The sequence below is a fragment of the Acanthochromis polyacanthus genome, chromosome 2, assembly GCF_021347895.1.
Source record: "Acanthochromis polyacanthus isolate Apoly-LR-REF ecotype Palm Island chromosome 2, KAUST_Apoly_ChrSc, whole genome shotgun sequence".
In the NCBI taxonomy this organism is placed as follows: Eukaryota; Metazoa; Chordata; class Actinopteri; family Pomacentridae; genus Acanthochromis; species Acanthochromis polyacanthus.
This window is the reverse complement of record NC_067114.1, coordinates 47,480,697-47,496,821: the sequence shown is the minus strand read 5'-3', so window position 1 is coordinate 47,496,821 and position 16,125 is coordinate 47,480,697. Positions and strand designations below refer to the sequence as shown.

Sequence of the window (16,125 nt, the reverse complement as noted above, 5' to 3'; positions counted from 1 at the left end):
TGTTGGAAGTCTTGTTACCATGGCCAAGAGTCAGGGTGGAGAAGTTGCTCCTTCAAAGTCTGAGATGCATGAACAGGTCATTGCTCTTCTAAATGCAGGAGAAACTGGTCATCAGGAAGCTCAAGGCCATGGCAGAAGGACCCTCTGGGTGCAGAAGTGATGGCAAAGGGACAACAAAGGAGATCCTTCAAAGACTTTCCTCGTTCAGGACGTCCATCTGGATTAAGAACCAAGGATCTGATGAGAAGGCTGAGGGTAAAAGACACCAGTCATACCGGCGACTCAGTCAGAGGCTGAAGAACCTTGGAGAAGATGTTTCTAGGAGCTCTGAGCATCGTTATTTAACAGAAACACTGGGGCTGAAAGCTTTAAGAGGCAACGTACCCCACGACTCTCCAAACTGCAGAAGGAGAAGAGACTGACTTTACAAAGAAGTCCAGAATTCTTAAAGACTGGCAGAACTGAACCTTCTCTGATGAACATCCTCTCTACTTATTTCTGACACCCAACAGTTAAAACCACCCTATCTCTGCAGATGATGGTGAAAAAGCAGCATCTTCTGATGGTGAACTTCAGCGTCCATAGTATGGTTTGTCTGCTTCAGGTGCCTCAAGGTTCCACTATTAATGTTCAATATTAGACCAACAACATTCTAGAAAAGGTTCTACTTCCTGTTGAGGCCAGGAGGAAAAGATCTGTGACTGAACGGAAAATGTTGAACAGACGTTCTGAATTGGTATTTATGCTGGATGGTGACCATCCACACTCTAGAACCTCATACAATCTATGCGTGAAAGACTGAAATACTGGTCTTTGAGCTTTGTTTTACTGGGCAGAACCAACTTTTGGGACACGGTGTGAATAGTGGAGGCGTGATTTAAAGCTGCAGAGTTCTGAGGTGAGTTCCCTGCAGAAGCTGAACATCTCAGATGTTTCCTCACCGCAGCGTCTCGTTGTAGATCTCCACCATGCTGACGCTGATCTTGTAGTCCCAGTCTGGAGCTTTTTCCATCACCTCAGAGAACAGCAGCCTCAGAGCTCGCTGGTTGATGCCGGGGTCGTCGGCCACGCCCTAAAACACACGGGGGGCGGAGCTTACAGGTGTGTTCAAGGACAGCCTGCAGTACAGCAGGGGTACAGTTAACTTTTTAGACGAAGTATGCGACTTAAGAGAGCAGCTCCAGTTGATATTTCTCTAATTTAACTTCATCTGGAACATATTTCTTCATGGACCTTGAATCTAGCAGAAATGAATAAAAACAACATTAACCCAACACCAAAGAAACCTGAACCAAAAATGTGTTTTTCCCCTAAAAGATTGTGTTTTTAGCTGTAATTTTCTAAATAAAACTGATTTCTGAAGCCAAATTAAAGCAGCTTTCTTCCCACCTCCATGGTGTAGGTTTTCCCAGAACCCGTCTGTCCGTAGGCGAAGATGCAAACATTAAAGCCGTCGATGCAGGACGTGATCAGTGATTGGACCTCCTGAAACACCTGACGGACCAATCAGAGAGCAGACACTCAGGCGAGACCAAAGGTAAACGTGTGGAGGCAGTTGAATAAATGTAGAAGACAGACTTTTGCTTTCATTACATTCCTATTTACCACACATTTAGAGTTTATTCATAATATCATGTTGAATTAGCATGCTGCTGCTGTTATGATGCTAGCAGATGGCTCCTGTTAGCTCAGGTTATCTCCAGAAACCTCCTGTTAGCTACAGTTAGCTCTTGATTGCAGCTATGAGCTTCAAGTGGCTATTGCTAGCTCCCAATGAAAATATAAGCTCCACAGTGGTCAAACAGAGGTTACTAGGCTGGACTGAATAGAAGCTAAAGGAGTAAAAAGAGAACCATCTGTACATAACAGCAGTAGAAAGGGAACCATCTGTAGCTAACAGGAGCTCCGGAAGCGAGCAGAAACCCTAATTTTCTTTAAAAAAGAATAACTTAACAAAGATGCTTGAAGAGACAGAGACTCTGTCCCGGCGGTGTTTTTGGTTTTACGTTTCAAAATAAAAGCCTTCTGTGTTGAGCAGCAGTTACCTCCTCCTGCGTGGCCTGAGGAGGGAACACTTTGTCCAGCTCGAAGGTCATGATCTTGCCCTTGTTGGAGAGGTAGAGGATGGCGTCGTCGTCCGAGTCGAAGCTCAGCATGGTTTTGGCGTCGGCGGAGTCCTGCTCCTCCTGACTGACCGGCCGGACGCGGCAGAAAACACGGATGTTACCTAGGAAACCATAAACAGGAACATATGAGGGAGGCAGCGTGTTAGCCTGGTTCTAGTTAGCTAGCTGGTTAGCCTCTTCAGATGTTTCCTCTCTAATCTGCTCATCATCTGTAGATGTTTCACCATGCTGGATGAATCTCCAACAACCTGCTCCTGTGTTCATTATGTCTGAGCCATGCTGCATTTATTTTACTGAAGTCTTTATCATTTGAACAACACTTAGGTCTTTGCAGATCAGCAGTTAAGTCACTTTGGACACATTTTAAGATGATTTTGTCCAAATTTTAGGTACATTATGGCTTCTTGTCTCTTGATTTTTTTCTAGTTTCTCAATTTGTGTCTCATTTTGGTCATTTTGTGTCTTGTTTTTTTTTTCATTTTGTGGCTTGCTTTTGTTGTTTTAGGTTTTTATATGCCCTTTTATGTCTCGTTTTGTTTTGGGTTTCATTTTTTTATCAGTTTGTGTATTTTTTGTGTCATTTTTTGTTACATTTTTGTCATTTTATGTCTCGTATTTGTTGTCACTTTGTCTCGTTTGCATCATTTTGTGTCTCAGTCGTGTCATTTCCTGTCTCTTTCCGGTGGTTTTATGTCCTCATCCTGTAGATTTTTTCCATCTCCATGCCCTTAGACGTTTCCTCTCTACTCTGTTCATCATCAGTAGAAGATGTTCCTCCATGCTGGATGGATCTCCAACTACTTGCTCCTCCGTTCACTGCCTGCAGTTCAACCTGAAAACTCCTTTCAAATGTGCTAAGAAGTGAATTTATTGGTTGTTACAGGAGGTTTTATTTTTGCCACAGTAATAAATGAGACCTCTTGATTAAAGTGGTTTTGATTAAATATCCTAATTTAGGCTCAGATTTGGTCGGTTTTCCTAAAATAAGTCACACATGATTCATTCCAGGACCATCAGAATGGAAAAAATGTATGATTATTTTTAGTTTTTACAGTTTCTGTCTGATAAATATTGTAATGTTGGTGGTTTACTAATGGAAAAACATGTATTTTTGCAGTTTTGGAGTTCAGATGGTTAAAACACATCAGAACGTTGTTTTAACATTGTGAAGCTCGTTTCAGACCTTTCAGTCGGACCAACTCGTTGTGGCATTTCTTCCTCAGGTTCATCTCTCTCTTGTACTTTCTCAGCAGCTCCTGGTTGGCGTTGCTCACCTCGCTGATCACCTGACAGATCTGAGGACAGGAAGTAGAAACATCAGAGCTCCTGCTACAAAACATCTCCAGACGCTGGTTCAGACATTTTATCATCCAAACACAGAGAATCATCAGCAGACAAATGAATAACGTTTCTTTTATTGACTTATTTGTGTATCGACCTGACTAACGGGCTCAGAAACACCGACGTCTACTCACTTCCTGCTTGGCCTCAGAGATGGCTTTATCCAGCATGAAGGGGAAGTCCTGCACCTGCCTCTTCAGACAGTTGTAGTCGCAGGTGAGCGTCCTGAGGGCCGGCTGTAGGCTCAGCAGGTTCATACGCACACCTGGAAACAACAACAACAACGAGAACAACATGTCAGTCCACGTGTGCGTCCAAACAGTCAAATCAGAGTCAAACCAGAGTCTTCGTCCCACCTGCCAGGTTCTCGTGGACGGCCTTCATCTCGCTCTCAGCTCGGATAAACGCCTCCTCGATGACCCGGTTCTTCTCCTCCTCCAGGTTCTGCATCTCAGCCTCCAGCTGACCCTGAGCTCGCTCCATCTCTCCTTCATAGACCAGGATCTGAAGGAGAAAGAGGACGGAATGGTGAACAGGTGAAGTACAGGTGAGTTCATGCAGTCCAGCAGGTGTTTGTGCAGTGCTGATCCTGTCTTTAATCAGATATGTAGTTTTTATTTATGTTATTTTACCATTTTTCATCCTGTAAACACATCTGGTGCCACTGATGAAGCAAAAATACTTTTATAAATTACACTGCTGACATCAGGAGCTATCTGTAGCTAGCAGAAGCTAATAAGAGCGATCTGTAGCTAACAGGAGATACCAGGAGCTAATAACGGCTATCAGTAGCGAACAGGAGATACCAGGAGCTAATAACGGCTATCTGTAGCTAACAGGAGATGCCAGGAGCTAATAAGAGCTATCTGTAGCTAACAGGAGATACCAGGAGCTAATAAGAGCTATCTGTAGCTAACAGGAGATACCAGGAGCTAATAACGGCTATCTGTAGCTAACAGGAGATGCCAGGAGCTAATAAGAGCTATCTGTAGCTAACAGGAGATACCAGGAGCTAATAAGAGCTATCTGTAGCTAACAGGAGATACCAGGAGCTAATAACGGCTATCAGTAGCTAACAGGAGATACCAGGAGCTAATAACGGCTATCAGTAGCTAACAGGAGATACCAGGAGCTAATAAGAGCTATCTGTAGCTAACAGGAGATGCCAGGAGCTAATAAGAGCTATCTGTAGCTAACAGGAGATACCAGGAGCTAATAAGAGCTATCTGTAGCTAACAGGAGATACCAGGAGCTAATAACGGCTATCAGTAGCTAACAGGAGATACCAGGAGCTAATAACGGCTATCAGTAGCTAACAGGAGATACCAGGAGCTAATAAGAGCTATCTGTAGCTAACAGGAGATACCAGGAGCTAATAAGAGCTATCTGTAGCTAACAGGAGATGCCACGAGCTAATAAGAGCTATCTGTAGCTAACAGGAGATACCAGGAGCTAATAAGAGCTATCTGTAGCTAACAGGAGATACCAGGAGCTAATAACGGCTATCAGTAGCTAACAGGAGATACCAGGAGCTAATAACGGCTATCAGTAGCTAACAGGAGATACCAGGAGCTAATAACGGCTATCAGTAGCTAACAGGAGATACCAGGAGCTAATAAGAGCTATCTGTAGCCAACAGGAGATACCAGGAGCTAATAAGAGCTATCTGTAGCTAACAGGCGATACCAGAAGCTAATAACGGCTATCTGTAGCCAACAGGAGATACCAGGAGCTAATAACGGCTATCAGTAGCTAACAGGAGATACCAGGAGCTAATAAGAGCTATCTGTAGCTAACAGGAGATACCAGGAGCTAATAAGAGCTATCTGTAGCTAACAGGAGATACCAGGAGCTAATAACGGCTATCAGTAGCTAACAGGAGATACCAGGAGCTAATAACAGCTATCAGTAGCTAACAGGAGATACCAGGAGCTAATAACGGCTATCAGTAGCTAACAGGAGATACCAGGAGCTAATAAGAGCTATCTGTAGCTAACAGGAGATACCAGGAGCTAATAAGAGCTATCTGTAGCTAACAGGCAATACCAGAAGCTAATAACGGCTATCTGTAGCCAACAGGAGATACCAGGAGCTAATAACGGCTATCTGTAGCTAACAGGAGATACCAGGAGCTAATAAGAGCTATCTGTAGCTAACAGGAGATACCAGGAGCTAATAACGGCTATCTGTTGCTAACAGGAGATACCAGAAGCTAATAACGGCTATCTGTAGCCAACAGGAGATACCAGAAGCTAATAACGGCTATCTGTAGCTAACAGGAGATACCAGGAGCTAATAACGGCTATCTGTTGCTAACAGGAGATACCAGAAGCTAATAACGGCTATCTGTAGCCAACAGGAGATACCAGGAGCTAATAACGGCTATCTGTAGCTAACAGGAGATTCCAGGCGCTAATAAGAGCTATCTGTAGCTAACAGGAGATACCAGGAGCTAATAACGGCTATCTGTTGCTAACAGGAGATACCAAGAGCTAATAAGAGCTATCTGTAGCTAACAGGAGATACCAGAAGCTAATAACGGCTATCTGTTGCTAACAGGAGATACCAAGAGCTCATAAGAGCTATCTGTAGCTAACAGGAGATACCAGGAGCTAATAAGAGCTATCTGTAGCTAACAGGAGCTATCTGTAGCCAATGCCGTTGTGTTGTTTTAGAATGTACAGGTGTTCCTAATAAACTGCTCCTACAGACCAATGTGTGCAGACTAGTGAACAGTATGAAGTGATTTTTAATTAGCGTTATTCACATAGTGTAGAATGGAGAGAAAAATCCAGTCATGCTAAACGAACCACAGCTATAAACTACTAACCAATATCTAAATCTCAGCTAATTTAGACTTTAGTCTAACGTGCTGCTAGTTAGCAAGCTAACATCTGTAGTGTATTCAGTTACCCGCTACCATTAGCCACCGGAACACACAATACAGAAACATTAATGTCTGCTAGTTTTATATGTAGCGCTCTTCAGTCTAAACCTTTATCTAAATTACCTGCTAACATTAGCTTCGGTTAGCGAAGCAGCAGTTAGCACGTCGACACATTCAGTAATCTCTATGTAAGCTAGAGTCATTGGAGAACACACAGGTGAGTCACACAGGTAAATCTGAACACACAGGTGTAATGAGGCTCAGGAAAAAAATCAGTTTCTCTGCTAAAACAGTGAAAAAAGTTTATTTGTTCATCAATAAATCAAAAATCTATATAAGATTATGAGTAAACTGTGAATGTTATTTATACGTTCTGTTATGAGTCGAAATAAATTAATGAACAGTTTTAAAAAGGTATTTTCATCCCTGTGTTCAGATTCCATTAGCTTAGCTTAGCACAAAGAGAGAAGGCTCAGGGAAACTGTTAGCGTAGCTTAGCACAAAGACAGAAGGCTAAGGGAAACTGTTAGCGTAGCTTAGCACAAAGACAGAAGGCTCAGGGAAACTGTTAGCGTAGCTTAGCACAAAGACAGAAGGCTCAGGGAAACTGTTAGCGTAGCTTAGCACAAAGACAGAAGGCTCAGGGAAACTGTTAGCGTAGCTTAGCACAAAGACAGAAGGCTCAGGGAAACTGTTAGCGTAGCTTAGCACAGAGTCTGGGAGAAAGTCACTGGGATGTTTATCAGACTGGGAGACGTAACGGTGATGGTTTGTATCACAAACTGGGAGATTTCAGAGTTTGAGGCTCCAAAGCTTCCCAGTTAAACCAGTGAGACTCCAGTTATCTGAAACTTTCTGTACTGGTGAATAAGACTGATAATTTAGGAAATGTAAATAATGTGTGAAAGTGTACTGTTAATTAAATAATAATAAATATATTCCTCATTTATCTACATAGAATCCATAGAGTCCTCAGTACAGAACAGTTTCATGTGTATTCCAGAAATTTAAAAAAAGAAATAACAATTAAACATCTTCACATTTCATTCAAAGCTTTTTTAAATTTAATTATTTTTATAGGCCACTGGATTAATCAGCGTCCATATTTAAGTTTACTGTATAATAAATATTATAAAAGCAGTAAGAAAATATAAAAGTAACACTAACTATAACCAGTAAAGGTCTTCATCATGTTTTCTTTCTGTATTTACTATTTATTTGTATTTCTATGTTGTGATATAAACTGAAGGAGTCTCGGTTAGAGTTTTTCTGGCAGCTCCGGAGCTCTCGGTCAGTCGGGGTAAATATCTCTGTTTCCTGGTTTTCTGTGATGTCACAGGGGCAGGTGGGGGTAAAGGGGCGGGGCCAACCTTGGACAACCTGCGGACCACCTGGCCGTCGCCCCGGCCGACGGCCTTCGACAGCAGGTCACAGAGACGACCTCGATCAGCGATCAGCTGAGAGGCAGAGAGAAGGTGGAGAATGAAGCTGGAGGCTGACCTGTTAGAGCCACTGAACTACTGATGGTCAGACATCTGGAGGTTTGCAACCATTGAGGAGGAAACAGTCGAATAAAAGAGGAAATAATCTGATAGCAGGAAGCATGGTCAGTAAGGAGCTACGCAGCAGCATCATTAAGCATTTAACCGTCACAGCAGCTGGCAGCGTCTTTACATGATTATATCCCTAGAAAAGACATTTTACGTTTTACAATTACAGCTGCTCTGGAGAGAAATCAGGTTTGAATAAAAGTTAAAACAGTGAAATAAACAGGAAAGATGTGAAGAGACTGAACTTAAAGTTTAATTCTACAGAAACTTTCTAAGTTTGTGAAAGAAACGAGTCGTTATTGTCTCTGGTATTATTAGATATTTATTCAGCTGAACGTCCACATATAGAACAGAATGATGTCTGTATATATGGATATTATTCTTATTTCTATTATTTACTGATGCTCTGCTGCTGTAGAACCTCCTGCAGGATGAATGAAGGATCTTCTCTGATCCTCTAAACCTGACATGGTTTGAGGGTGAAGTTGCTTCATGCAGCTGGACTGGTTTAGTTTAGCCGAGCAGCAGCAGACTTTATCCATTCTTTCACCACTGTTTATGGTTGTTTATCTTTGTTTACCTGCGTCCTGAGCTGGGTGCAGGTCCTCTGGGACTCGTGCAGCTGTGTCTCCAGCTCTCTCAGCAGCTGCCTCTGGACCGTCAGCTGTTCCTGCAGAGCTCCGTTCTTCAGCTGCATCTCGGCCAGAACCTTCTGAGCGTCGGCCGACTCCACCTCCACCGTCTGGGTCACAAACTGACAACATCCAGAGTGAGAGTGGACCTTCCTCCTGCCGCTGTGAGCTCCAGGTGATGCTCCTACCTGGACTGTGGGCATGGCCGCCTGCCGGGCCAGCTGGTCCTCACACTCCTGCAGTCGGAGGCTGAGGTTCTGCTGGTTCTCCAGCTGCCTCCGTCCGTTCTCCTCCAGCTGCCTGGAGGCCTCGTCCAGCTGCCGCTGCAGATCCTCCACCCGGCTGCTCTTCTCCAGCAGCTCTTTCTCCAGCTCAGCCAGCCGACGCTCCCTCTGCCGGGCCTGGTTCTCCCAGCGGGTCACCTCCCTCCGCAGGGCGTCGGCATCCTGCAGCACCGGCACCGTTAGAACCTGGAGCTACAGATACACCTGGACAGGTACCTGGTGGGGGGAGCTGTGTGTCTACCTGGATATGTATCTAAATATCTATCTAGAATACCTGGCTGTGGGGACAGCGTGTATATTTATATCTATATATTTATGTATTTCATGTACCTGGCTGTGGGGACAGCGTGTATATTTAGATCTATATATTTATGTATTTCATGTACCTGGCTGTGGGGACAGCGTGTATATTTAGATCTATATATTTATGTATTTCATGTACCTGGCTGTGGGGACAGCGTGTATATTTAGATCTATATATTTATGTATTTCATGTACCTGGCTGTGGGGACAGCGTGTATATTTATATCTATATATTTATGTATTTCATGTACCTGGCTGTGGGGACAGCGTGTATATTTAGATCTATATATTTATGTATTTCATGTACCTGGCTGTGGGGACAGCATGTATATTTAGATCTATATATTTATGTATTTCATGTACCTGGCTGTGGGGACAGCGGCTGCAGTTTTCTGCAGCAGCGTCGAGCTTCTGCAGCTCTGAGCTCCTGCATGACTTCAGCTCCTGCTTCAGACGCTCGTTCTCCACCAGCAGCAGCTCCAGCTGCTTCTCCAGGTCTGTCGCCCCCTGCAGGTGAGGAGGAACACACCTTTAATGAACACGTTTAATCAGCCTCTCAGTGTGTTTTATGATTCACAGCTGGTTGGTACCAACAGAACCTCTGAGGTGTTCTGGATTTATTCCTGCACCCTCTGACCTGTTGGAGCTGCTGTCTTTAGAGGACTACCTCCATGATGAACCTCATAGTGAGGACAGTTTGAGGACAGACATTAAAGGACTCCAGAGACACTGATGGTCCTCACAAAGACAGAAACCCCACTCTGTGCTGTATTTGTGTTTTTTCCCAGAGTTCTTCAGGACCGTGGTCCATCAGGGTCTCACCAGCTCAGAGCGAAGTCTCTCCACCTCCTGGGTCTGATCCACCAGCTTCTCCTCCAGCTCCTCCACCTGCAGAAACATCACAGCAGCTCAAACATCTGCAGGTTTCTCCAGAACATTTAAACACTCTGCCTGTGAACCTGTGTGATCATGTTTTTATCTTAACTTCCAAACATTCAAACAGACTCGTAACAGCAGCTCTAAGTGAACCATATTTTCTGGTTTACTTCCTGTCTGGATGCTCCAGTCTGAACCTCGCTGTGTTTAAACCATCAGACTGACAGATTTATAACCGACCCGTCAGAGCGGTTTAAGGTGAGGCGCTGATGAACGCATCGACCTGACAGCTGCAGCGTCAGCCCTCATAACTCTGACTGCTCACAACGTTCTGCAGAGAACCAGAGCAAACTGACAACATTCAGCTCGGTTAGCTCTGAACATGAAGCACATTTAGATCCTGATCATCTCCTCTGATGGAGGATGAAGGTCTGAAACCCGACCAGAAACCAGAGAAGACCTTCAGGACTCCAGAGAAGACTAGAGACACGACGTAGACTGAAAACAGATTCATAACGACCATGCTAACAAGCTAACATACCACACATTAAATAGGAAACATTAGCTCACAGGTCCTCACTAGTGGGCTGTTATTGGTTGATAGTTAACACATTAATGAATTAATTAATAATCTACTGCATTAAAATCAGGGATCGACCAAGTTGGGTTTTTTTGAATCTATGTTGATTATTGGAAAAGAAGGAAGGCCGATAGTCTACATTTAGAACCGATATGAGCAAAAGGTCCCTTATTAACAACACGTGACATCAAAGAATCTTCCGATCAGAACCAGATGTGCTCATGAAGGATCACAGCTGCTGGATTTACACGTATTTATATTAAATAAGAAACATTAACAGTGAGACAGAAGGAACCTAGCTGCTACCCGTTAGCAACCTAACCATTATGCTAACCATTAGCATAACTTACCATTAGCAAAGGTATCCACTAGCATAGCTAGCCATTAGCATAACCACTCATTAGCATAACCACTCGTTAGTATAACTACCCGTTAGCATAATTAACTATTAGCATAACTACTCATTAGCATAATTAGCTAATAGCATAACTAACCGTGAGCATAACTACCTATTAACATAACTATTAGCATAGCTACTAATTAGCATAACTATCCACTACCATAACTAACCACTAGCATAACTAGCGTAGCCCTGTGTTACCTCTATCAGTGTACAGGTGGGATGTGTTACCTGTACAGGTGTGCAGGTGTGTTTCTGGACTCACCTGTGTGCGCAGCCGGGTAACGAGCTGCTCTTCGTCTGCACAGCTGAGTCGGTGTGAAGGTTCACCTGGCTGAAACACCGTCACACCTGCAGACAAACGCTCCCGTTAGCGCTGCTGAAGCCTCACCTGGTGAAGCTTTACCTGAGCGTCCGGCTCACCTGACGGCGGCTCCTCCTGCAGCACCTGGACGGCCGTCCTGTCGCGGACGCCGTGTTGCAGCTGCTGCAGCAGCAGGTGACGGGCGACTTCCTCAGAGCGAAGACGAGTCTGAAACTCACAGACTTTATCTTGAAGAGTCTGAAAACAGAAACCAACGTTTTAATAAGAAGAATTCAGAAAACAAACAAACAAACTTCTGGAAGCTTCCTGGTCTACACGCAGATACGGGGAACAGCTAGAGAAGCAGAACTACAGCCACAGTGAAGGTTTTTACGTTAGCAGGAGTCCACCAGCACGACCAGGTGACCCTCTGCAGGTGAGAACAGCATGGAGACAAAATGGAGGACAGTGAGAGAGGAGACACCTGGACCAGCCGACCAATCACTGATCACCTCTGACTGCATTTAACTAAAGCTCAGAGTAGAATCTGAAGGAGGAATTAAAGTCAAGAACTTCAAAGAAGATCAAAAGTAAGAACCAACTAAATCACTACAGCTAGCTGTTAGCATTAGCCTTTTTTTTGCTGAAAATCCATTTTAAGGCATCAAAATCTAAGTTTAGAGGCTTTAAAACCACATACATAAAACAAGATCCTTTAGCACTTATGTGTATTTCTTTGTGCTTGTTTTTGGTCATTCTGCAAATTTATTAGGAGTTTTTGTGCCTTTTTCGTTGTTTTATGTCTGTTTTTATTCATCTATTTTGCTTTTGTGGGGCTTTCTTTTGAAGTTGAATTTTAAAATTTCCGTCGTGTGTCTGTCGTCGTTGTGTGTCCCTCTGTGGTCGTTGTGCGTCTCTCTGTGGTCGGTGTGTGTCTCTCTGTGGTCGGTGTGTGTCCCTCTGTGGTCGGTGTGTGTCTCTCTGTGGTCGGTGTGCGTCTCTCTGTGGTCGGTGTGTGTCTCTCTGTGGTCGGTCTGTGTCTCTCTGTGGTCGGTCTGTGTCTCTCTGTGGTCGTTGTGCGTCTCTGTGGTCGGTGTGTGTCTCTCTGTGGTCGGTGTGTGTCTCTCTGTGGTCGGTGTGTGTCTCTCTGTGGTCGTTGTGCGTCTCTGTGGTCGGTGTGTGTCTCTCTGTGGTCGTTGTGCGTCTCTGTGGTCGGTGTGTGTCTCTCTGTGGTCGGTGTGTGTCTCTCTGTGGTCGGTGTGTGTCTCTCTGTGGTCGGTGTGTGTCTCTGTGGTCGTTGTGCGTCTCTCTGTGGTCGGTGTGTGTCTCTCTGTGGTCGGTGTGTGTCTCTCTGTGGTCGGTGTGTGTCTCTGTGGTCGGTCTGTGTCTCTCTGTGGTCGTTGTGCGTCTCTGTGGTCGGTGTGTGTGTCTCTGTGGTCGGTCTGTGTCTCTCTGTGGTCGTTGTGCGTCTCTGTGGTCGTTGTGCGTCTCTCTGTGGTTGGTGTGCGTCTCTCTGTGGTTGGTGTGTGTCTCTCTGTGGTCGTTGTGCGTCTCTGTCGTTGGTGTGCGTCTCTCTGTCGTCGGTGTGTGTCCCTCTGTGGTCGGTGTGTGTCTCTCTGTGGTCGTTGTGTGTCTCTCTGTCGTCGGTGTGTGTCCCTCTGTGGTCGGTGTGTGTCCCTCTGTGGTCGGTGTGTGTCCCTCTGTGGTCGGTGTGTGTCCCTCTGTGGTCGGTGTGTGTCCCTCTGTGGTCGGTGTGTCCCTCTGTGGTCGGTGTGTGTCCCTCTGTGGTCGGTGTGTGTCTCTCTGTGGTCGTTGTGTGTCTCTCTGTCGTCGGTGTGTGTCTCTCTGTGGTCGTTGTGCGTCTCTGTCGTTGGTGTGTGTCCCTCTGTGGTCGGTGTGTGTCTCTCTGTGGTCGTTGTGCGTCTCTGTCGTCGGTGTGTGTCCCTCTGTGGTCGGTGTGTGTCCCTCTGTGGTCGGTGTGTGTCTCTCTGTCGTCGGTGTGCGTCCCTCTGTGGTCGGTGTGTGTCTCTCTGTCGTCGGTGTGCGTCCCTCTGTGGTCGGTGTGTGTCTCTCTGTCGTCGGTGTGTGTCCCTCTGTGGTCGTTGTGCGTCTCTGTCGTCGGTGTGTGTCCCTCTGTGGTCGGTGTGTGTCTCTCTGTCGTCGGTGTGCGTCTCTCTGTCGTCGGTGTGTGTCCCTCTGTGGTCGGTGTGCGTCTCTGTCGTCGGTGTGTGTCCCTCTGTGGTCGGTGTGCGTCTCTGTCGTCGGTGTGTGTCCCTCTGTGGTCGTTGTGCGTCTCTGTCGTCGGTGTGCGTCCCTCTGTGGTCGTTGTGCGTCTCTGTCGTCGGTGTGCGTCCCTCTGTGGTCGTTGTGCGTCTCTGTCGTCGGTGTGTGTCCCTCTGTGGTCGTTGTGCGTCTCTGTCGTCGGTGTGCGTCCCTCTGTGGTCGTTGTGCGTCTCTGTCGTCGGTGTGCGTCCCTCTGTGGTCGTTGTGCGTCTCTGTCGTCGGTGTGTGTCCCTCTGTGGTCGTTGTGCGTCTCTGTCGTCGGTGTGCGTCCCTCTGTGGTCGGTGTGCGTCTCTGTCGTTGGTGTGCGTCTCTCTGTCGTCGGTGTGTGTCCCTCTGTGGTCGTTGTGCGTCTCTGTCGTCGGTGTGCGTCCCTCTGTGGTCGGTGTGCGTCTCTGTCGTTGGTGTGCGTCTCTCTGTCGTCGGTGTGTGTCCCTCTGTGGTCGTTGTGCGTCTCTGTCGTCGGTGTGTGTCCCTCTGTGGTCGGTGTGTGTCTCTCTGTCGTCGGTGTGCGTCCCTCTGTGGTCGGTGTGCGTCCCTCTGTGGTCGGTGTGTGTCTCTCTGTGGTCGTTGTGTGTCCCTCTGTGGTCGGTGTGCGTCTCTCTGTCGTCGGTGTGCGTCCCTCTGTGGTCGGTGTGCGTCTCTCTGTCGTCGGTGTGTGTCCCTCTGTGGTCGGTGTGTGTCCCTCTGTGGTCGGTGTGTGTCCCTCTGTGGTCGGTGTGCGTCTCTCTGTCGTCGGTGTGTGTCCCTCTGTGGTCGGTGTGTGTCCCTCTGTGGTCGGTGTGCGTCTCTGTCGTCGGTGTGTGTCCCTCTGTGGTCGGTGTGCGTCTCTCTGTCGTCGGTGTGTGTCCCTCTGTGGTCGGTGTGTGTCCCTCTGTGGTCGGTGTGTGTCCCTCTGTGGTCGGTGTGTGTCCCTCTGTGGTCGGTGTGTGTCCCTCTGTGGTCGGTGTGTGTCCCTCTGTGGTCGGTGTGTGTCCCTCTGTGGTCGGTGTGTGTCCCTCTGTGGTCGTTGTGTGTCTCTCTGTCGTCGGTGTGTGTCCCTCTGTGGTCGTTGTGTGTCTCTCTGTCGTCGGTGTGTGTCTCTCTGTGGTCGTTGTGTGTCTCTGTCGTTGGTGTGTGTCCCTCTGTGGTCGTTGTGTGTCTCTCTGTCGTCGGTGTGTGTCCCTCTGTGGTCGTTGTGTGTCTCTCTGTCGTCGGTGTGTGTCTCTCTGTGGTCGGTGTGTGTCCCTCTGTGGTCGGTGTGTGTCCCTCTGTGGTCGGTGTGTGTCCCTCTGTGGTCGGTGTGTGTCCCTCTGTGGTCGTTGTGTGTCTCTCTGTCGTCGGTGTGTGTCCCTCTGTGGTCGTTGTGTGTCTCTCTGTCGTCGGTGTGTGTCTCTCTGTGGTCGTTGTGTGTCTCTGTCGTTGGTGTGTGTCCCTCTGTGGTCGTTGTGTGTCTCTCTGTCGTCGGTGTGTGTCCCTCTGTGGTCGTTGTGTGTCTCTCTGTCGTCGGTGTGTGTCTCTCTGTGGTCGTTGTGCGTCTCTGTCGTTGGTGTGTGTCTCTCTGTGGTCGTTGTGCGTCTCTGTCGTCGGTGTGTGTCCCTCTGTGGTCGGTGTGTGTCCCTCTGTGGTCGTTGTGTGTCTCTCTGTCGTCGGTGTGTGTCTCTCTGTGGTCGTTGTGCGTCTCTGTCGTTGGTGTGTGTCTCTCTGTGGTCGTTGTGCGTCTCTGTCGTCGGTGTGTGTCCCTCTGTGGTCGGTGTGTGTCCCTCTGTGGTCGTTGTGTGTCTCTCTGTGGTCGGTGTGTGTCCCTCTGTGGTCGTTGTGTGTCTCTCTGTGGTCGTTGTGCGTCTCTGTCGTCGGTGTGTGTCTCTCTGTGGTCGGTGTGTGTCCCTCTGTGGTCGTTGTGTGTCTCTCTGTGGTCGGTGTGTGTCTCTCTGTGGTCGTTGTGTGTCTCTCTGTCGTCGGTGTGTGTCTCTCTGTGGTCGTTGTGCGTCTCTGTCGTTGGTGTGTGTCCCTCTGTGGTCGGTGTGTGTCTCTCTGTGGTCGTTGTGCGTCTCTGTCGTCGGTGTGTGTCCCTCTGTGGTCGGTGTGTGTCCCTCTGTGGTCGGTGTGTGTCTCTCTGTCGTCGGTGTGCGTCCCTCTGTGGTCGGTGTGCGTCTCTCTGTGGTCGTTGTGCGTCTCTCTGTGGTCGTTGTGTGTCTCTCTGTCGTCGTTGTGTGTCTCTCTGTGGTCGTTGTGCGTCTCTGTCGTCGGTGTGTGTCCCTCTGTGGTCGGTGTGTGTCCCTCTGTGGTCGGTGTGTGTCTCTCTGTGGTCGGTGTGTGTCTCTCTGTGGTCGTTGTGCGTCTCTGTCGTCGGTGTGTGTCCCTCTGTGGTCGGTGTGTGTCCCTCTGTGGTCGTTGTGTGTCCCTCTGTGGTCGTTGTGTGTCCCTCTGTGGTCGTTGTGTCTCTCTGTGGTCGGTGTGTGCGTCTCTGTGGTCGTTGTGTCTCTCTGTGGTCGGTGTGTGTCTCTCTGTGGTCGGTGTGTGTCTCTCTGTCATCGGTGTGTGTCCCTCTGTGGTCGGTGTGTGTCCCTCTGTGGTCGGTG

At 47.5% G+C, this 16,125-nt stretch overlaps 1 protein-coding gene across 5 annotated transcripts in view; it reads right to left on the bottom strand.

The window, feature by feature from the left end:
• Nucleotides 1-16,125, bottom strand: part of kifc3 (kinesin family member C3) — a 47,077-nt gene that overhangs the window by 12,718 nt on the left and 18,234 nt on the right. For all 5 annotated transcript variants that reach the window (XM_051938782.1, XM_051938783.1, XM_051938786.1 and 2 more), the window contains exons 4-15: nucleotides 11,403-11,541; nucleotides 11,245-11,330; nucleotides 9,946-10,011; nucleotides 9,487-9,630; nucleotides 8,725-8,982; nucleotides 8,485-8,658; nucleotides 3,824-3,971; nucleotides 3,602-3,732; nucleotides 3,310-3,421; nucleotides 2,046-2,227; nucleotides 1,390-1,494; nucleotides 942-1,072 (exon numbers count right to left, since the gene is read on the bottom strand). In XM_051938782.1, the coding sequence (XP_051794742.1) occupies nucleotides 942-1,072; nucleotides 1,390-1,494; nucleotides 2,046-2,227; nucleotides 3,310-3,421; nucleotides 3,602-3,732; nucleotides 3,824-3,971; nucleotides 8,485-8,658; nucleotides 8,725-8,982; nucleotides 9,487-9,630; nucleotides 9,946-10,011; nucleotides 11,245-11,330; nucleotides 11,403-11,541 (1,676 nt within the window). The remainder of the gene's footprint in view (nucleotides 1-941; nucleotides 1,073-1,389; nucleotides 1,495-2,045; nucleotides 2,228-3,309; nucleotides 3,422-3,601; nucleotides 3,733-3,823; nucleotides 3,972-8,484; nucleotides 8,659-8,724; nucleotides 8,983-9,486; nucleotides 9,631-9,945; nucleotides 10,012-11,244; nucleotides 11,331-11,402; nucleotides 11,542-16,125) is intronic.